General features: G+C 36.9%; 1 protein-coding gene across 2 annotated transcripts in view; it reads left to right on the top strand.

Moving 5' to 3' along the window:
• Hbp1 (HMG-box transcription factor 1) overlaps nucleotides 1-22,672 on the top strand; it is a 35,454-nt gene that overhangs the window by 8,916 nt on the left and 3,866 nt on the right. For both annotated transcript variants that reach the window (XM_069996236.1, XM_069996238.1), the window contains exons 2-9: nucleotides 1,868-2,051; nucleotides 4,072-4,300; nucleotides 6,534-6,675; nucleotides 7,074-7,185; nucleotides 7,275-7,387; nucleotides 9,675-9,831; nucleotides 10,437-10,581; nucleotides 17,765-18,085. In XM_069996236.1, the coding sequence (XP_069852337.1) occupies nucleotides 1,868-2,051; nucleotides 4,072-4,300; nucleotides 6,534-6,675; nucleotides 7,074-7,185; nucleotides 7,275-7,387; nucleotides 9,675-9,831; nucleotides 10,437-10,581; nucleotides 17,765-18,085 (1,403 nt within the window). The remainder of the gene's footprint in view (nucleotides 1-1,867; nucleotides 2,052-4,071; nucleotides 4,301-6,533; nucleotides 6,676-7,073; nucleotides 7,186-7,274; nucleotides 7,388-9,674; nucleotides 9,832-10,436; nucleotides 10,582-17,764; nucleotides 18,086-22,672) is intronic.

Here is a 22,672-nt window from a genome sequence, read left to right as displayed (position 1 = left end):
AGAGAGAGAGATAGAGAGGACGCGCACGATTAGATTCTAATTAAAGTGTTAGCATCTAAATCTCAATGAGGTTATTAGTAGTCATATTTCTTTGTGTGTTTTGTGAGTGTGTGCGTGTGTGCGTGCGTGTGTGCGTGCGTGTGTGCGTGCGTGTGTGCGTGCGTGTGTGCGTGCGTGTGTGTGTGTGTGTGTGTGTGTGTGTCCTGGGACTTGAACTCAGGGCCTAGACACTGTTCCTGAGCTTTTTTTCTCAAGTCTAGTGTTCTACCCCTTGAGTCACATCTCTGCTTCCAGCTTTTTACTGTTTAAGTGGAGATAAGAGACTCTCAGACTTTCCTGTTAGGGCTGGATTTGAATCATGATCCTTAGAGCTCACCCTCCTGAGAAGCTAGGATTACAGATATGAGCCACAAGTATCGTCTGGCTTAAGCTTATTTTTTTAAGTGAAATTTACAGTATAGCCCCTGAAAAACCAGAAAATCTTATTGTTGTCACTCTTGTTTTATTTTTTATTTTATTATTTTTATTTTTTGCAAGTCTTGGGGCTTGAACTCAGGGCCTAGGCACTGTCCTTGTGCTTCTTTGCTCAAGGCTAGCACTCTACCACTTGAGCCACAGCGCCACATCTGGCTTTTTCTGTTTATGTGGTTCTGAGGAATCAAAACCAGGGCTTCATGCATGCTAGACAAGCACTCTACCACTAAACCACATTCCCAGCCCCATCACTCTTGTTTTAAACAACTAATTTGATCATTGTCCAAAGACTAGAGTGTAAAAGGTATAACTGCATTTTCTTTTCATAGCAAAAATTTTGCTGAGAAATAAATGTATTGTGTACGTTTTTTTCCTTGTGAGAACTTCATAGGCTTCATTGAATGTAGGTTCATTAGTTGCTTAGTGAAACTTACTATGATAAGTATTCATATTTCTAGAAGTAGTAACCTTTTCATAATGAAAAGGCTTTTTATATGATTGTCCTAAATTTTCATTGAGAAAACATTTTTATTAGAAGTATAATATTTGAACATTTTAAGAAACTTAAATGTTCTTTACACAATGTAAAAGTGCTTAAAATTGTTCATTTTCAGAACATGAGGAAACACATTAAATAGGATATAGAATACTTTTCAAAAAATTAGAATGTTCTTTGTCTTCAGTGGGTTAGTTTTCTTTTGAATTGGAGTTATATATGAAGCAATATATTGGTATTAATTTTAACATGTTTGAAAGAAAAATTACAAGCTTGAAGTAATGGGCATGGTGGCATGGCTCAACTGACAGAGTGCCTGCCTAGTGCTGCCAGACTGCTAATATTACAGAAAGTGGGGCGGGGGGATGTGGCACTGGGGGCTGACTACTCAGGAGGCTGAGATCTGAGAATCGAGGTTCATAGGCAGGTCTGGGCAGGAAAGGCCGATGAGACTCATCTCCAACAGACTACCTCAGAAAAGGCTGGAAATGGCTCTGTCGTTCAAGTGGTAGAGTTATTGCCTTGAGCAAAAGAAGCTCAGGTACAATTCCTAGGCCCTGAGTTCAAACCCCAGGACCAGCATTTAAAAGAAGTAGAGGTAGGGGGGGATTGAGGAGAGAGGAGAAGAAAGGGGAAGGAGAAAAAAGATGTAATTTTAATTTAGGAGAAAAGGCTGACAAATTTAGGGCATTGATTATTTAGGATTTAGGTGTGGTGTTGGGACAGTGGAAGGTCCAGATTCGGAATCTCTTCCTGGGTCAAAGGATTTAAGAGATGAATAAATGGTAATGCATGGTTAAATTAAAATGCAGCATAATGCTATCTCTGGTTGACTTTATATTTTGGATGCCCAATAGATGACTTAACATTTTTTCTTTTCTTTTTTTTTTTTTAAAGTCGGAGCACCATAACATGGTGTGGGAAGTAAAGACAAATCAGATGCCTAATGCAGTACAGAAACTCCTGTTGGTAATGGACAAGAGAACTTCAGGAATGAATGACTCATTGGAGTTGTTGCAGTGTAATGAGAACTTGCCATCCTCACCTGGCTACAACTCCTGTGATGAACACATGGAGCTTGGTAAACAAAATTAAAAGTTATTTAGAACCTAAGATTCAGATTTATTTTCATATTTAATCCGCTTTAATCTAAATATAATCTAATATATAATCTAAATATAATCTAATCAAAAATATTGAAGGTTTTGTATATTAGGAATTTTCATCATTCTCCTCTTGCTTTTCAAATACTACTTAAAACCAATACTACTTAAAACCAAGCTACTTACCATAGATACTCACTGATAAATTATTAGCTAAATATGTGAAGACCAAACTACTAAACACCTTAGAAAATCCTGCTGTCCTATGTTTTTTTTTTTTAAGATATTACTGGTGAAATTTCCTAGAGCGACTTTACAATTGATTTGTTAGTGTAATTTAAAAATGACATTGGACCTTTGAAGCTGAAGGATTTGACATGTGTGATGGTCACTCATGCTGAGCTAAACTAGAGATGATGTAGCCTGTAATGCTGTGTAGGTTAGTGGAGTTGTTTTGTTCTGAAGCTAATGTTCAAAAAGAAATAGGTAATGAGTGCCTTTGGCTTGCTGCCCAGCTTTTCAGTGTGCCTTTGTCTACATTTAATATATAGTTACCTTCAATGTTCATAAAAACTCTGAGAATGTATGACTGTATTTTACAAGTGATGAAACAGTAGAGAAGATGTGAGAGTACTGTTTGGGAATTTAGAGATCCTAAAAGTCTTTGAGCATAACCTGTTGAAATGACAAGAATTTTCTGGACCTTGATCTTACAGGGAGGGTACTGTTGAACAAGGAATATCATTTTAATCAAGAGTGGATTGTTCACCATCATGTTATGGGTTTCAGGAAGAAAACTGGCCCCCAGGGAGCCAGAACCTTGCCCCTTCCAGTTAAAAAGTTAAATTTCTGAATGTGAAAGACATTAAATGAAGAAAGTATGTTAAAAGGTTTCTGGCAGAGAGGGAAGGGAAATAGCTACATCAGTATGAGAATTAGAAGATGTGGAAATGATTTTAAAATGTTACAATATTTTAGAACTCTGGCTATCCCTATGAGCATAGATACCTTTTAGTCAGTTTGAAGAATGGATATTTTGAGTTATTACTTCTAATTAAAGTATTTTAGTTTTTAGGAGACTATTCTAGAACATATTTCTGAATATGAGCTATATACTTTTATAATGACATCTAGGTGACCAGTAGAGTTTTCTTGTCTTATTTATTTAAGGGACCCATTGGATCTATAGAATTTGTTGATATGTGTTTCTTAGAGATTGATATTTTGTTTTTAAATGTCTTCAAAATTCTTTTTCAAAACTCTTTAAAAAAGAGAATCCTTTTTTTTTCTTAATTCAGTGTTTCTTGTAAATATTGATTTGAATAGAATTTCAGTATTTTCTTAGAAAAGCTGAAAAATCTAGCATCTTTCTTTAGAGAAGGCATTTAAAGGAAAAGTAACCATGACTGAATTCAGAATTAGTGGTAGAGTGCTTGCTTAATACACATGAAGCCCTGGGTTTGATCCCCAGCAATGTGAATAGAACAAAATAAAAACATAAAAAATTATAACATTTGTGAAAGTAGTTCCTAAAAATTAATAATAGGATTTTTTATTTTCATCTTTGGAAAATTTCAATATTGCAATTTATGTAACAATATAGAATATAAATATTAACGTAACATTTGTACACATATAGTGTTTTTCCTCATTAACCTGCTATATAAGAATGTCTCAGAGGTATATAAATCATTCTTAGGTGCGGCACAACAAATGGGGCAAAAGGATAGGGAAAAACCTGTTTTTCTGTGCTGTGAACACTTGAGATAATTGCGTGGTTTAAGTGATGAACATTGCTTTGTTCACTTTTCCATCAGGCTCTACGGATTCCTGAATTTTCTTCCTAAGTTACAGGTTGTTAAAACATAATTGGATTTAATCTTGAATATGTAATTTTCTTCTCACAAAATCAGATAAATTTGAGGGCTTCTAGCTACAGTTAGAATATTGTTCATTATTATATCTTTTTTTTATAATTTTGAGTGTGCTTATTTGCAGATGACCTTCCTGAACTTCAGGCTGTTCAAAGTGATCCTGCCCAGTCTGCCATCTACCAGCTAAGTTCAGATGTTTCACATCAAGAATACTCAAGACCATCTTGGAACCAGAATACCTCAGACATATCGGAAAATACTTACCGTGAAAATGAGGTGGACTGGCTCACAGAATTAGCAAATATTGCCACCAGTCCACAAAGTCCACTTATGCAGTGCTCATTTTATAACAGGTGGGAGTATTGCCTGTATTTTTATTTAGAAGGATCATACAAAAACTGTTAATTACTTGAAATGTTTCCAATTTAAAAATAACATTATTAGCTATCTAATGAATGATTAACTGAAAACAAAGTCATTAGATTTAAGGACTTTATAATGGCATGATTCCATTAAAGATTCTGTAAGAAAAATACTATAAGAATTTTTTGTAAATGTGTAAAAGTCATGAAAATACATGAAGCGATACTTTTACTGTATATTTCTACTTTTATAAATAAAAATTGTATTTGTTTTAAAAAGCCATAATTATAATAAGCGTTGTATTTTAAACTTCTTAGTTTTCTTTGCTCTAGATTTGGTATTTCCACAGCGTAGGCAGCTCTTTATCTTTCTGCTAATTTTAAAATCTTAAGAACTTAAAAGCAGATCGTATTGCTAAAAACCACTATTTCATGTGTATAAGTTAGAGTTTAAGAAAATGAGTTGCTGTGCTGTGAAATTATGGAAGCTTTCAACTGATATTCCCAGGGAGACCTGGGTAAATAACATGTCATTAAAAGACTTGGATTAAAAATATAGTCAGTTGTAATAGAGTCCTGCCTAGGTTTGTACTCTGTTGGTAGAAAGTGATAGACTAAAGTGCACTAAGTAATGTGGGAATAACCATGAATCTTGGTACTAGTCTTTATTTACTATAATGCTTTGCTAAAGAGTAAACCTCTTAGGTATGGAATCCTAGATGCTGCTTTTCTTCTATTTATCAGGATGCAGCTTTGATTAGCACAAATTCAGTTTAGTTAATTTTAGTTTAATTCCATGTAAATTTTCACAGAGGAGAAAGTTTTCAGAGAATTACTTTTTAGTCCCACTTTCCATTACAGTTGTCGAAAAAAAACCTAGTTGTTTTATATTAAATAAATAACCTTGACTTACTAGTCAAGGTTACTTCTAGTTAGATGATACTTTTTAGTTTTTGCAAGGAAATTATAAGAAGATTCATAATGTAGTTCTTAGGAATATAGTAAAAGCTTCAGAAGAAATTTAGTATAAATAATTTGAACATGGTGGCATGTTCTGTAAATTCAGAACTTGGGAAGGCTGAGAACCATGAGTTTAGGCTTGCCAGGCTATGCTCTGAAATGCTGTCTCTAAAACCACAAAGAAAATGTGGGTATAAAGAGATGTCTTCCTAAGTATGTAATTTTACTCTGTAGTATTTTCTATGCTTCCCTTAGCATAGAGTCAAGTTCTGCTGTCTTGCCCATCTTATAATATTGTCAGTGGCTGTTCATGCAACTTCTTATAGATTGTTAGTAACTATTATTGTGCTTTATCTGAAGCCATAACTATAGTACAGAGGGGTTGAGAATGGGTAAAATTTATATTCTTGCATAGGTAGAGGGATGAGAGATTGATGTTATTTGTATTTAGACATGTTTAGCATGTTAATTTTTATGTAGGTTGCATTTTTTTTTTTTTTTTTTGGTGGGAGGGTGCCTGGATCTAACCCAGGGACTTGTAGATGTTAGAAAAATGCTCTACAACAAAGCTTGTATCCCCAGCCTACCACATCACATTGTTTCTTGTACTTTATTTTTGTTTTTATATTTAGTTTTATTTTTTGAGACAGATTTTTATCATGTAGCTCAGCATAACTGTAAACTTGTAGTCGTCCTGCTTCTGCCTCCTAAATGCTAGAATTAACAGATGTGAACTTGTTATTTCTATTTTAAGTAGTTGTATGGAAACACTTAATCCTTACTGAGTCTTACTGAGTACATCAAAGTAGAAGAAAAAATGTATAGGGTGCTCTACACAAGGTATTACCGTTCACAAATGAAAGCACACATTTATATATATTCAGATAAAACTGAATAGGAACTAGGTATGATGGTACATGTTTGTAATCCCAACACATGAGAGGCTGAGACAGGAGGATCTCAAGTTTAAGGCTAGTTTGGGCTACATGGTAGATACTGTCTCAAAAAAAAATTTAAATGGGATAAATGAATAATAGCAGTGATTAAAGCTTGTTGTTAAATCTGATGTGAAGAGGGTTTTAGGTAGGAAGTTGAGTTTAGGAACAGCATATTTTTACAATTGAATTTTGCTGTCTATATTAAAGTTTGCCATAGCTGTTTTATATGTAATAACTCTGGTACTTGGACTATGGTGTTCTTTTAATCACAAAGACAGTTTTACTGTAATGACCTCTGTGTTATGGCAAAATCTGCTTTGTTTTAGATCATCTCCTGTACACATCATAGCTACTAGCAAAAGTTTACATTCCTATGCACGCCCTCCACCAGTGTCATCCTCTTCAAAGAGTGAGCCAGCCTTCCCTCACCACCACTGGAAGGAGGAAACACCAGTAAGACATGAAAGGGTGAGTTTAGTCATGAGGTTAAACTTTTATGAAGCTTATATAACAGTTGAGAAACTATGCTTTGTTTCATTACATTATTTGAAAGCTCATGAGAAAAAGAAATATTAAAAGATCACTATGAAGGCCAGCAGCAGTAGCTCATACCTGTAATCCTAGCTACTTAAGAAGGCTGAGATCTGGAGAATTGAGGTTCAAAGCTATCCTGGGCAGAAAAGTCTTCAGTTAACCAGCAGAATGCTAGAAAGGCGGTATGGTATGGCTCAAGCAATAGAGCCCTAGCTGTGAGCAAGTAAACCAAACTAGAGTGTGAGGTCTTAAGTTCAAGTCCTTGGACTGGCTAAATAAGTCAATAAATCTAAAAACAACAAAAAAAGGCTTACAATTTGTTTTTTCCACAGGCAAATAGTGAATCAGAATCTGGCATTTTCTGCATGTCCTCCCTATCAGATGATGATGATTTAGGGTGGTGCAATTCCTGGCCTTCAACTATTTGGCACTGTTTTTTGAAAGGTAAAAAAAAATACTTGACTGTTTCTTAGCTTATCTAGTACATGAGTCACATATCTAAATCTAATACTTGTTTTCTAATTAAACTTTAGGCACACGACTGTGCTTTCATAAGGGAAGCAGTAAGGAATGGCAGGATGTTGAAGACTTTGCTAGAGCTGAAGGCTGCGATAATGAGGAAGATCTTCAAATGGGAAATCACAAGGTTAATTTAAAATTCTTTAAGGTTCCCCCGCCAACCTTTTAAAATGAAACATAAAGTTTGTTAGTCTTTCTGCTTGCTTTCATTTTAAGGGATATCTTTACATTTAGGTAGAGGTTTTATGGCCACTCTTTGTTGCTTAGCCTGATAGACAAAAGCAGTGACTTTAGGTTTACCTTGCTAGTTAGATTTTTCTTTTCTTTTTTTTTTTTTTGGTTGGTCGTGGGGCCTGAACTGCTGTCCCTCAGCTCTTCAGCTGAAGACTAGCACTCTATCACTTGAGCGTAAGCCCCACTTCCGGCTTTTTCTGCTTATGTGGTGCTGAGGAATCGAACCCAGGGCCTCAGGCATGCAAGGCAAGCACTCTACCACTGAGCCACCTTCCCAGCCCTAGTTAGATTTTTCTTACATGGGATGGATAAAGAGTTAGCCCTTTTGTTTTTTGGTGTATTTTATACATTACGCATTGGCGAAAACTAAACTGGCATTATTAAAGACAAGTAGTGAATAAATAAAGCTACAGAAGAGAATCATGATTCTCAATCATTTTTGCCTGCTACTTATCTGCCCACAATGACAAATACAGACAAGGTTCTGCCCTCTTCTTCCACCAGTGTCTGTCAACTGGTAATGTCAGCAGCATCTTTGCCCATCCTGTAGACAGCATTCTGATGTTGGGCCCTCGTCTAGCTCTTCTAGCATCTTGTTTGTATGACTGGTCTTAGAGTTCCTCTCTCTCTGGACTTTGCCTCTTGATCTGAAAAGTAGGAGTAGATCTTTATTTTTATTTTTTTGGTCGGTTGTGGGGCTTGAACTCTGGGCCTAGGCACTGGCAAGCACTACCATTTAAGCCACAGCGCCATTTCTGGTTTTCAGGTGGTTAATTGTAGATAAGAGTCTCATGGACTATCCTACCTGGGCTGGCTTTGAACCATGATTCTCAGATCTCAGCCTCCTGAGTAGTTAGGATTACAGGTGTAAGCCACTGGCACCCGACTTGGATTATTTTAAAAATCTTATATATCTCTTAAGAATTAGAAGATTCTGTAATTTGATTGTTTATAAACATGTTGGTAACTTCACCTGGAACTTTTCAGTTGTATATTAGACATTGCCACGTGAATAATAGTGTTTTTCAAGTCCAGTTTAATATGATCCAAATTGCACTAATACTATTTTTAGACTTACTTTCCTTCTAGTCTTTTAAAGAGATTTTTATTCTTGATGACTAGATTCCAAACAATGAAATTGTCTTTTATTGTATTCCCTTTCCTCCTTTCATATTCAGTTGATAATTTTTTCATAAAGATTTTCCAATACCCATTCTTTCTCATTCACATCTTTGTCATGTAATAGTATAATTATTGGATGTTATAGTTAGCTGTTGGTATGTTTATTTTTCTGTGAATTCAAGGGTAATACTCATACCTTTTTTCATGTTCATATTTTCAGATTACCACCTGGCATGTTTTATAATGAGGACTATAATGGGAGGTTTTGTAACCTCAAATAATAAGAGAGTTCCCTTTGCAGTAATTTTCATAAAATTGGCAAAAGTATTTCTTCCACTGGTGTCAGGGTCTCATGCTTGCTAGATAAGTGCTCAGCCACTTGAGCCAAGCCCTCAGTAGTTTTTTGGGTGTTGTTTGTTTGTTTGTTTGTTATTCAGATAAGTGTCTCTTCATTTTCCCTGGGTCAGGCTTGGACTATAATATTCCTATGTGTGCCTCCTGAGTAGCTGGGATTACAGGCATGCACCATCATGCCTAGCCCATGATTTTCCTATCCTCCTAAGTGAAAGGATTAAATACTTTGCCTAAAGTCTTTAAGATCGCTACTGTAATTAGACTGTCCTTTTCATCTTTATGTGTCCCAAATCTGCACTTAACCTTGTATGGTAGCAAATACTCAGAACTCCTCAAAGAAATTGTTAAATGCAACGGTTACTGGTCCAAGGGATTTGCTTGTACCTTTCTACCTTGGTTCTACCTTTCTTGTCTTTTACATCCCAATACAAATGGAGCTGAAAGTCTTACCCTCTTTTGGAATATCTTATTAAACTCCACCAGCATTGTTTATACTTGAGCTAAAATAATTTATTCTAGTCTGCCTTATGTATTGTAGATAATTAATATATGTGTCTTTCTTCATTGCTGGATCTATTTTTCTTTAAACCAAAGATACTGTTTTGGTTATTTTTGCCTTTTCTCCAGTCTTACATATAAGGAAAGCTTCACTGCTTGTTGAATTGAACATTTCCAATTCATTCATTATGTGCATATATTTTCAGGGCTATGGTTCTGATGGTCTAAAGTTGTTATCCCATGAAGAAAGTATATCATTTGGTGAATCTGTACTGAAGTTGACTTTTGACCCTGGTACAGTAGAAGATGACTTACTTACTGTAGAGTGTAAGCTGGACCACCCTTTCTATGTTAAAAACAAAGGTAGGGCTTCAATTGAATTCATAGTACCTTTTTGTGTCTTGTGGCTTTGGTGATTAAGAAGAAGTTTGAAGGGAAAATTTATTTCAAACAAAGTACAATTATCATAAGAAATGTCTCCAGTAATACGCATGTTAACATATCTTAGCAGTTACTTCCTATGAGTTTGAGATAATTCAGAGTTAGGTATATCTTTCTGGAGTTAGCTTTTAGTTATAGTGGTATAGTTTGGGGACTAGAGTATTCAGGAAATCACGTTTGGTTTATATTGCCAAATATACTTACATAAACCTGAATCACCCTTAAGAGCAATAATACCATGTTAAGCATAATTTACTAATTTAGAGATCAGTATATTATTTACCACTATTTTGTAGCTTATTAAAAGTTCTGATTGATAGAACCCTAAAAGATAATGGAATTCTGAAGTAAAGTACTTTTGTAGGGCTTTCACATTGTTGAAAGGCTTATCTGTTGTAAAGAAAGTTTCTATATTAGAAAATCTTTTGACTTTAAAGAAGTAACTCTTTTAAGAGTGTAGAAATGTCTTTTTCTTAGAGTGCTTTCTGTAAATTCTCATTCTTTATGCAATTATTGTTTAATTTTAGGTTGGTCATCATTTTACCCAAGTTTGACTGTGGTACAACATGGCATTCCATGTTGTGAAATTCATATTGGTGATGTATGTCTACCTCCTGGACACCCTGATGCCATTAATTTCGACGATTCAGGTGTATTTGATACATTTAAAAGGTAATACTGAATTCTTTTTTTTTCTATTAAATTTTTATCTTTATTAGGCAGTTAGAACTTTTAAAAAAGGTTTGAGAAATTGGTTCTGTGGATCAGTTGGTAGAGTGCTTGCGTAGAGCTGAAAAACTGAGGACAGCGCCTAGGCGCAGAGTTCAAGCTCCACATGGACAGGAAAAAAAAAGGACTGAGAAGTATAAAGGAACAATTTGGAGAAAAGTACAATTAGGTGAATTTTATAGAGTAGTCATATAGAAAAAATGTATTTATAAAACAGTATCAAATGTTATATGAACAAGAACTTAATAGATCACCTTTGACTTTTTTTTTTTTTTTTGTCGGTCGTGGGGCTTGAACTCAATAGATCACCTTTGAAAGTTGCATTAAAATCATCTGTTAATCACAACCCACAAATCTTTGTAATATTTTTTTTATAGTTAACTGCATCATTTTTGTGTGTGTGTGCTGGTACTGTGGCTTGAATTTAGGGCCTGGGTGATGTTCCTAAACTTTTTCACTCAAGATACTTAATTGTACCTTTGTTTAATATCCATTTTGACCCTGGCATTAGTTTCATATTTTAGTAAGTAATAAAACTGGTAAAAATTAGACATTAGGAAAGACTTAGGAAAGTGGATTTTTCGAGGTCACTTTGCTATTAAGTGACATAAAATTACTGTTAGGAAAATGGAGGAGAAAGGAAGGAAACAGGCTAGACTCAACTTCCACAGGCGAGGGCTGTTTATTGGGACACAGCCTTCCCATGTGTAAAGGAGCTGGGACAGGGGCTGGGTTTATATGAGATCTGAGCAAGGAGACAGAGGTTAATGAAAAAGCCACTAGCTCAAGAAAGGTGGGCTGCTTTTCAGTTGGGCCCATGATGGAATATTTACAGCCAGACTTAGATAGATTGCTCTGCTGGAGTCAGGCAATCTGTACTTACCTTTGGTGGGTTGCCTGGTATCTGTATGCCCATGGGAAAACAGGGTGAGGATCAGTCCTTCATATTCCATCTTTGGATACATAGAATGGGCCTAGAGGCAAGTCCTTCAATGACAAAACCCAGATGGTGACAGTGGCTCACTTCTGTAATCCTACCTACTCGGGAGGCTGAGTCTGAGAACCACAATTGGAAGCCAGCCCAGGTAGGAAAGTCCATGAGACTCTCTACCTCCAATTAACCAGAAGTAGCAGTACCTCAGAAAACCAGAAGTAGCACTGTGGCTCAAAATGGTAGATCACTAGCTTGGAGCAAAAAAGCTCAGGGACATGCCCAGGTACTGAGTTCAAGCCCCAGGACCTACAAAAAATAAATGACATAATCCCTAAATTCTAACTCTCAGAAAGGCTGACCAGCTGTCTTAGTTTACATGAGACTGGTTTTATCACTAAAAGCCCAGAATCCCTGGAAACCTTTCAGTTTTATACAATTGGAACAATGGCTAATTCCCAGACAAAGTCTGTGTGTAGTCGGCTAGGATTATAAGTTTTTTTTTTCATGATAATTACCAAATTCATAGTTATGTGTGGGCACTAAGAGTTCTTAAGAGTTACTGCTGACCTGTCAGTTTCATTTCTACTACTTAGCACACTGGCACAGGATATTTACTCAGAAAGTATCTAGAAAAATGGAGTCTTAATTAAATGCTGTTTCAGTCCCTCATGAACTCTTTGAAAAACTTATAGAAAAATGAAACAAAATTGACTTCATTTTTCTCAGGATATAGATCAGTAATAATGCCCATGTATTGGTGAGAATATAACTAAACAGAAAACTTTGGAGAGATAATTGACTTTATGAAATTCAATATCAGCAATTTAGTTCCTCTGTTATATTTACTTGGACAAGTAAGTTCTTGCAGATATGTACAAAGATGTATAAATATCTTCATAGCTATGTTGCTCATGACAGCAAAAATGTAGAAAGAATACTGATTAGCTGGGTTTTACCTCAAAAGTTGTGATATAATCAAACAGTGAAATTCTTTTGATCAGTGGGAAAAAAAATCAGCTACATATTTTTAAATGTGGTCTGTTTTAAAAGCCATAAGCAAAAATTAGTCTTAGAAACATGTAAAGTATGATTCAAGTTTCTTTATGGAATGTCTAATATATCTTGAAGAATATAATAAAATCATAAATATAGTGATATATAATTTAAATGTACTACGTAATTGTACCAGGCATTTGCTAAGACCATCCCCATGTTCAGTGATCTGATAGGGACATACATGAAGCTCAGCATGTACTTGTGCTTATGGCCATGACTTATTTTGGCAAAAGAATACAGGGCAAAACCAGGAAAGGGAAAACATGGTTAAGTGTAAAAGTCAGGTTTCCAGGAGTTCTTTCCCATGGGAGTCACACAGGACATGCTCAGTTCCTATAGCAGCAAGTTGTGACAAGATGCATGAAATTTTTTCTTATAAGGGAAATTTGTTAGACATTTAACACCCAGATTTTTCATTTCCATACTGGTCACATATGTTCCCTCTGCCAAAATAAGCATTGTACCCAGATTCTATGCTTTAAGAGGAAATTAAATGGTCACAATTTGGGTGTGACAAGCCACTCTTGGAAGTTGTTAAGAGTGATGCAGGAAATGGCGCTATGGCTCAGTGGTAGAGCGCTCACCTTGACCTGAAAAGCTGAGGGACAGCACCCAGGCCCAGAGTTCAAGACCCATGACCGACAAAAAAAAAAAAAAAAGAAAAGAAAAAAAAGTGATGCAATCATTAATGAAAACCAAATTTTATATGCCAGTCAAGGGCCAACCTTTTAAATTTTTTTAGTTTTGTTTTTGGTTCCAGACTTGGAGCTAGCACTCAAGGTGTGGGCACTATCCCTTAGCTTTTCTGCACCACTTTTGCTGAAGCTCCACTTCTGGCCTTTTTGGGTACTTAACTGGAGACAAGAGTCTCATAGATTTTCCTGCCTGTGCTGGCTTTGAACTGAGATCCTCAGATCTCAGCCTCCTGAGTAGCTAGGATTACAGGCATGAGCCACCAATGCCTGCCTGCCTGCCTGCCTGCCTGCCTGCCTTCCTTCCTTCCTTCCTTCCTTTCTCTTTCTTTCTCTTTCTTTCTCTCTTTCTTCCTTCTTCCTTTCTTTTTTCTTTCTTCTTTCTGTTTCTCTCTTTCTTTTCTTTCTTTATTTTTTTCTTTCTTTCTTTCTTGTTGAGGGGCTTGAACCCGGGGTCTGGGTGCTGTCCCTGAGTGATTTTGCTCAAGGCTAGTGCTCTATCACTTTGAGCCACAGCACCACTTCTGGTTTTTGAGTGGTTAATTGGAGATAAGCTTTTCAGGGACTTTTCTTCACAGGCTGACCTTGACCCGTAATCCTCAGATCTCAGCCTTCTGAGTAGCTAGGATTATAGGAGTGAGCCACTGGTGCCCAGCTAGGGCCAACCTTTTATATAGACTAATTAGAAAATAGTAGTCAGGCCTGTTAAGTCTTTTTACATGAAACATTAGTTTTAGTATAAAAAAACATTATGAGTATGTTAATATATGATTGATTACATATTGTTTTTATAATAAAATTACTTGAGAATGGTTTTCTGGAATTGGCAAATGTGCAATCAGTGATCGAAATACTGTTCATTTGAATTACCAGTCTATTAGTTTTTTTATACTTTGTAACTTAAATGTATACTTGTGTTTTTAATAAATCAAATAATTGTTTAAGCATAAGACTTGTTTTTTTTTTTTGGGTCCGGTCATGGGGCCTGAACTCTGGGCCTGGGCGCTGTCCCTCAGCTCTTCAGCTCAAGGCTAGTGCTCTACCACTTGAGCCACAGCGCCACTTCCGGCTTTTTTCTTATGTGGTGCTGAGGAATTGAACGCAGGGCCTCGAGCATGCAAGGAAAGCGCTATACCACTGAGCCACCTTCCTAGCCATAAGACTTGTTTTTAAATTTGGCTACCTTTATAAAGCAAAAAGGGAAATTTGGCTGCCTAATTCCTGTTTTGTTCCTTTCAAATAATAAACACTCTTGGCCACTGGTCTTATTTTACTGTTGAGTGACAACAGTATAATAGCAATACCCTCTTCCTCCCCTGCAAAGGAGTGGGAAGGAGCAGCTTCATCCAGGAGAGAAAGCTTGAAAAAGTTAAGAAGCATGAAATGAACTAAATTTCATTGTGATTATATTACAACCTGGTGGCTTAAGAGAGATGCTGCTTGGCACAAGGAGAGCAAGAAGGCAGAAAGAATCTTGAGTCCAAGAGAGAACCCTAGAATATATTTTCAAGTATACTGGGGTATGGAACAAATTTTTGAGTCATGATTTAAAGAAAAGTAAATTTAAGTAATTTCTAGTTTGGTAAGAGTCAGAAATCAACAATAAATTAAAACTCTGTTGTCTTAGAAAAAATGCTTCCATGTAATAAGCATGATTTGAAAAAGCCCATTCTGAGATACTGTGAACTGATGCCAATCTTCGTGTCTAAAATAATCACTAAACATCTTGTAAAGATTGTGACATTTCTATTCAAGCAATATTACAATTTAACAACTTATGGAGTATCTGTTAATTGCATTATCCTATTAAGTTATATCTTCATTCCAGGGGGACAGTAAAAACAGACACACTGACATTGTTTCAAGCACTCTTATCTACTAATCTAGGCTACTTGCACATTAACCATAGGTAACTTATTTAGTACTAATAGGTCCTAGACTCTTCTTAATTATTTTCTATTGTTATTTCAGCAACACTTCCAAATAAGTGGAAGAGATAGGATCTGACTCTGCTAAAATTTTATATTTCATTTTCAAGAATTAGCAAAGTTCAGGAAGGCATAGGCACACCTCTTGCAGTGTCATGAAAGAGATGAGTGAATGTGTGGAGTGTAGATTATGTTGATTGAGAGACAGTATAGCCTAACTCCTTAAAATCTGTAAAAATGAGGACAATATTGAACAAAGGATGAAATGAGTTAATATATACAATTTACCTAACAGACACTAGATTATTGTGGAGTTTGTCCATAACAGTAATGACTAGTCAGTGGAGGGGGAGGACATTCTAATGGGGAAAGGATGGAATGCACAAAACCTAGAGGCACATTTGAGGCACTAGAAGTGATTCAGTGATAACCAAATCCATGCTTACCTGAGGTAAGCAGAAAATTCAGCTGTTTTTAAAGATCTATGTAATTTGTCAATACTGTAGTTGCCTTGGAGTCCTGACTTCTGTGGTTAAATACTTCAAACTGATTTAAATTATATCCATAACGGAAACAGATGATAATTCAGTTTTTGCCACTAGATGGTGGAGTTTTCAAATTTTAATTAACTAGCTTTATTCTATGTCTGTTGGCACTTTAAATTGTAATGAAGTAGTCCTCTTCAGTGGAGATGAATTATTTTGCATTAGATTCCTATCAGGATACAAACTTTCTTTTTAAACTTAATATGAGAAGAGCTTAAAATACTGTACCAAAAAAAGAACCAACCCCTAGTTGGAGGTTTTGCTCAGGTGGTAAGCATCATCCAAGGAGCAAAAACTCAGATATTTAAGTTTGGTTAATGTTCTGGAACAAAAGGAAAAAAGACACTAGTTCCAGTCCTGGGGGGGAAATGACAATGCTGATTTCTGAGCAGATACTTTTTTTTGGGTGGGGGGGGAGTCCGGTTGTGGGCCTGGGCGCTGTCCCTCAGCTCTTCAGCTCAAGGCTAGCGCTCTACCACTTGAGCCACAGCACCACTTCCAGCTTTTTTCTTTTTTGCTTATGTGGTGCTGGGGAATCGAACCCAGGGCCTTATGCATGCAAGGCAAGCGCTCTAGCACTGAGCCACCTTCCCAGCCCCAACTGAGCAGATACTTTTGTAAGTTATAGTTAAAAAGACACCATTTGGCTGGAAGTGGGTAGAAGTCATTTTTGTTTTTTATAGTAAATAGCATAGACCTGCTGTGTTGAGGATTTTCTGTTCTTAGAATATTCTATAATCTCATAGGCTTTACCTTTAGACACATGTTATTCCTGTCAATAGTATTAACCTATTTTAAAGTAGTGCTAGAATTTGTGTTTCAGGTAAATAGGAGCTGATAGAATTTTAAAATTTTTTTTTTATTGTAAAAATACTGTAGAGAAAGGGGTTACAATTACACGAGAAGGTAATTAGTACATTTCCTATCAAGCATTTTTACCTCCTCCTTTCTTTTTGATAGAATTACTTATCAAAATAAAAGCCAGATAGATTTTTCTGCCAAGTAGAAAGTAGAGGCAAAAAGGATTAACACAGAACAAAAGAATTCTTATGACTGGTTTGTGGGTTGTCTTTTGGCTGTGGTCAACATTAGCTCTTAAATTTTCAGCTAGTATTTTCAATTAATTTGACTGTTTACTTTGACTTTAGAGCTTAATAGTGTGGACTTGAGTGAATAATACTTACCAGCCCACTTCTTTATATTTTTAATATAAAAGGAGAGAGTAATGAAATCCTTCCAGCAGGCTTGTTGAGGAAAAAATCTGAATACCCATGTAAACTGAACTTCGACTATAGAACGTTACCTTCTGTGATTGTTTTATTATGAACTGGGCTGTATAACTATTGATTACCCTTTCCTTTCTGTGTTTTGTAGTATTTAGTCACTAGGCCTGGTAATTGCCCTACAATTCCATTTTTCTAAATTTAGGGTCCTTGAGGCCAAGAATTTAGGCTGCCAAATATGCCAAAAAGTGAACCAGTCCCTGGTGGCTCACACCTGTAATCCTAGCTACTCAGGAGTCCGAGATCTGAGTCCAGCCCAGGCAGGAAAGTCCATGAGACTCTTATTTCCAATTAACTACCACAAAAAGCTGGAAATGGAGCTGTGACTAAGTGAAAAAGTGCCAGCCTTGAGCAAAACAGCTCAGGACAGCATCCAGGCCCTGAGTTCAAGCCTCAGGACTGGCACTCCTCCCCTCTCTCTACCCCCCATCCCCGAAAAAAATAAAAGAATAAATGGCTTGTGTGGGATCTAGAGTGGTTACTTGCCCTGGATAAAATATGCTGATGATAACATCCCTTTTGCTGAGCTGCAAAAGTTAACAGTATGTTGGTAACAATGTACTAGGAAGATACACTGAAATTTCTAATCATATGTTAAGGATTTTCCCTTAAAATCCTTTTTTTTTTTTAAAAAAAAAGAAATTGTAGTCCAACTTTAAAACAATGTTAATTGTTTTTAATATTCCAGCTATGACTTCACACCTATGGACTCTTCTGCAGTGTATGTGTTAAGTAGCATGGCTCGTCAGCGTCGCGCGTCTTTGTCTTGTGGAGGATCTGGTGGTCAAGACTTTTCAGGATCTGGATTCAGTAAAAACTGTGGCTCACCTGGATCGTCGTCACAGCTCTCTTCCAATTCTTTGTATGCTAAAGCTGTCAAAAACCACAGCTCAGGGACTGTGAGTGCCACTTCTCCTAATAAGTGCAAGAGACCAATGAATGCCTTCATGCTTTTTGCCAAAAAATACAGAGTTGAATATACTCAGATGTATCCAGGGAAAGATAACAGGTAAACATGAAAATAATTTTGATTATAATTATTTAGTAACACTTCAGTATACAGTAACTGAGATAAGTGAATATAACTGTCATTGACTTCGTCCTTTAAAGTTTAAGTGACTTTTAGGATCACATGCAGTTATCTTTAAGTAGGTTATCTTAGTAGCAAGGAATTGATTTTTTGAACTGACAGTAAATATCACATTAGAGGACACACAGGTTATTATAACAGTTGACAGTTTCTTATGTTATCTCAAAAGTTTTTTTGTTTTTTGTTGGGCATGAGGCTTGAACTCTGGGCCTGGGCACTGTCCTTCACCTTTTCAGCTCAAGGCCTAGTGCTCTACCCTTTGAGCCACAGCACCACTTCTGGTTTTCTGGAAGTTAATTGAAGATAAGAGTTTCATGGCTTTTCCTGCCTGGGCTGGCTTTGAACCACAATCCTCAGATCTCAGCCTCCTGAGTAGCCAGGATTACGGGCGTGAGCTACTGGCTCCTGGCTGTCTCAATAGTCTCCCTGCCCCCCCCCCCCACTTCTGTTTTCCTCATATTGAAGATAAGAGTTTCATGGCTTTTCCTGCCTGGGCTGGCTTTGAACCACGATCCTCAGATCTCAGCCTCCTGAGTAGCCAGGATTACGGGCGTGAGCTACTGGCTCCTGGCTGTCTCAATAGTCTCCCTGCCCCCCCACTTCTGTTTTCCTCATATAATTATTTCAATTTCACATGTCATTTTATGTGTGTAGTGCATCTTGATCAAAGCAATCTTCCATTATTCTCCCCATTTATCCCATCTCCACCATCTCCTAAAGTTCCCTAGTTTTCACATGTGTACATTAAGTATTATAGCTATATCATCTACCATTCCTTTTTTCATGTCTGCCCCTTTCCTTTCTGCCTACCTCAGTCAAGACTTGTTTCAGCTTCCTTTTATTCATGTTGTTGAACTGCCTGATAACTGTTCATAGGTGTACTTTGGAATATTATGCCTATGTTTACCATCCTTTAGACACTTTGATCAAGGTGTTTGTTCTCAATTATGTTTATATTTTAGGTTTAACTTTACATGTGAGAGAAAATACACATTCTTTGTCTCTCTGAATCTGGCTTTACTCTGTGAGTTTTATCCATTTTCCATTTCCCTAAAATGACTGTGTGAGCATACACACACGTGTGCACATGTATGCATGATAGTTCTGGAGCTTGAACTCAGGACCTGAGTACTGTCCTTTAGTTTTTTCCAATGCTAGCACTTTACCAGTTGAGCCATAGCACTGTTTCCAGTGTTTTGCTGGTTAATTGGAGATATGACTTTCTTAGACTTTACTGCCCAGGCTGAATTCAAACTGTGTTTCTCAGCCTCCCGAGTAGCTAGGATTACAGGTATGAGCCACTGGCATCAGGACACACCCATATTTTCTTGATTCATTCATTGATTAAAAGACATCTGGACTGTTGCTCTGTTATGAATAGTGTACAGTGAATATGGATGTGTAGATGTCCAGGACTGGTATAGCTGGATCACAGGGTAGTTCTATTTTTAGCTGTTTTTTTTCCTGTCCTTGGGCTTAGACTCAGGACCTTGGTAATTTTCCTGAGCCCTTTTGTTTGTGCCTCTTGGCGTTCTACCACTTAAGATACAGTGCTACTTCCGTTTTTTTTTCTGAGAAGTTTATTAGAGTTAAGAGTCTCATGGACCTTTCTATCTGGGCTTTGAACTGTGATCCTCAGATATCATTCTCCTAAGTAGCTAGAATTATAAGCCTGAGCCACCAGTGCCCAACTTTTTTTAAAAGTTTTTTGAGGAATCAGTACCTTCCATAATGGTTGTAATAATTTACATTCCCATCAACTGTGTATTAGGGCTCCTTTTTCCCTGAATCCTCACCAGTATTTGATGATGGCCATTCTGACTGAGATGGAATTTCAATGTTGTTTTGATTTGCATTTCTTTTCTGGCTAGGGATGTTGAGCATTTCTTCATGTATTTATTGACCTGTATATACTACTACTTCTGAGAAGTGTCTGTAGCTCCTTTGCCCATAATTGGGTTAGTAATTGTCAAGGAGTTAGTGTTTTTGCTCCTTGAATATTCTGCTTATTAGATGCTTGTCAGATTTACAGCTGGCAAAAATCTTCCATTCCATAGGCTGTCTTTTTAGCTTAGAAACTATATCCTTTGCTATGCAGCAGCTTTATATTGATGCTGGTCTTGGGGCTTAAACTCAGGGCTTGGGTGCTCCAATTTCAGTTTCTCTGCTGGTTAATTGGAGATAAGAATCTCATGGACTTTCCTGCCTGGGATGGCTTTGAACTGCAACCCTGGAATCTCAGCTTCCTGAGTAGCTTGGATTATAGGCATGAGTCACTGGCACTTGGCTTTGAAGAAGCTTTTTAGCTGATGCATTTCTATTTGTCAGTACTTGATTTTTGGAATCTTAAAATTCTACTCAGGAAGTTCCTGCTTAGAAGTTCTAGTGTTTTCCATAGTCACACTTGTAGTAGTTTTAAGGTTTCAGGTTTTTACATTAAGGTCTTTGATCCACTTTGAATTGTTAGTAAAGGGTGTGTCAGAAATCCAGGTTTTTCCTTTTCTATATGGATGTACATTTTTTCCAAAACTGTTTGTTGAATAGACTCTTTCCAACATGTATTTTTTGGCTATTTTTTAGAAGGCTGAAGGTGTTAGGATTCAGTTCTATGTCTTCTAGTCTGTTCCATTGGTTTTCAGGTTTTTTGTTGTTGCTTTTTTGTTTTGTTTTGCCATTATCAAGCTATTTTTGTTACTTTGGTTCTGTGCTCAAGTTTGAAGTCTGGAATTGTGATACTTTCAGCAATTTTTGTTGTTCTTTAGAATTGTTTTGGCTATTGGGGGTCTTGTAAATTTTGGGGTTGTTTTCTCTATCTCTGCAAAGAATGACATTTGGATTTTGGCGGGTGTTACACTGAATGTGTAGTTCACCTTTGGTAGTAGTATGGCCATTTTCTCAATATTCTGCTGATCTAGGAACATAGGCAATGTTCCCACGTATTCTCTTTCATTTCTTCAAAGTTTGAGTGTATTTGTTGTAGAGTTTCTTCACTTCTTTGGTTAGGGTTATTTCTGGTCTCAATAGGTTGGTTGGGGTGGTGTGTGTGTGTGTGTGTGTGTGTGTGTGTGTGTGTGTGTGTGTGTGTGTGTGTGTGTGTGTGTGTGTGTGTGTGTGTGTGTGTGTGTGTGTGTGTGTGTGTGTGTGTGTGTGTGTGTGTGTGTGTGTGTGTGTGTGTGTGTGTGTGTGTGTGTGTGTGTGTGTGTGTGTGTGTGTGTGTGTGTTTTCCAGACAAGTACACTTTTGGGCTCAAGACCAGTGCTCTACCACTTTAAGCCACAGCTTTCCTACACAGGCTGGCTTTGAACCTTAATTCTCGGATCTTTTAAGTAAGTCTGAACTATGATATATACAGGTAATGACAATTTATTGGAATCTGACAGATTTGTTGAAAAATTCAATTTAAACATGGAACCTAAGAATCAAGATGAATTTAAGTTCTTCTTTTGTTTGTTGTACTCTTCTCAGAATCCTTTGTTACTCAAGCCAATTACATCCATATATTAAAGCAGTGAGTCCTCTTATTTCTAAAGATGAAAACTTACCATTTCTTTTTTTTTGGGGGGGGGGGGGTCTGGTCGTGGGGCCTGAACTCTGAGCCTGAGCAGTGTCCCTCAGCTCTTCAGCTCAAGGCTAGCACTCTACCACTTGAGCCACAGCGCCACTTCCAGCTTTTTTTTTCTTTTTGCTTATGTGGTGCTGAGGAATCGAACCCAGGTCCTCAGGCATGCAAGGCAAGCGCTCTACCACTGAGCCACCTTCCCAGCCCCGAAAACTTACCATTTCTTTTACCTTAGTACTATAAGAAGTCAGTGATTACTTGAAATATTTGTAATTTTTAATTCAACTTTCAATGTCTTAACAAGCTTAAACCTAGCACAAGTAGTAGTTGTATTTCAGAGGAGCTTCAAATTCCAAATGCATCTTTGAGAACTGATATATATATATATATATATATATATATATATATACTTGCTAGTCAGTTTCCTTTAGAAAATAGTACAAAGAACACTAATGAATAACAGGGTTTTTTTTTTGTTGTTGTTGGTCCTGGGGCTTGAACTCAGAGCCTGGATGTTGTCCTTGAGGTTCTTTTGCTCAAGGTTAACACTCTACCACTTAGCCACAGCACTGCTTCCCAGTTACTGACGGTTAATTGGAGAAAAGAGTCTCTCTGACTTTCTTGCCCTGGTTGGCTTTAAACTGAGATCCTTAGGCCTTAGCCTCCTGAGTAGCCAGGGTTAGTCATGAGCCACCTGTGGCCAGTGGTTGTTTCTTTAGAATTCAAAGTGTAGAATGACTGAGTCAAGTATTCTAAGGACCTTTTCAATGTTTAACACTATGGCTCTCATTTGTGTGACTTTAGTTCTAATCCTAACTTTAGTTCTAATCTTCCATTTCTTCTTATTTGAGTAGCTCCTAAGAAATTTTATTTTTTTGCTTTGCATCTTAGCACAGTTTTATTCCCATATGATACATGTAATTTGGGTCTAAACTAAGGGAATGGAA

The sequence above is a fragment of the Dipodomys merriami genome, unplaced genomic scaffold, assembly GCF_024711535.1.
Source record: "Dipodomys merriami isolate MVZ:Mamm:240054 unplaced genomic scaffold, mDipMer1.0.p SCAF_5, whole genome shotgun sequence".
In the NCBI taxonomy this organism is placed as follows: Eukaryota; Metazoa; Chordata; class Mammalia; order Rodentia; family Heteromyidae; genus Dipodomys; species Dipodomys merriami.
Note: the sequence above shows the minus strand (reverse complement) of the source record. Positions and strands in the feature narration are given on the sequence as shown.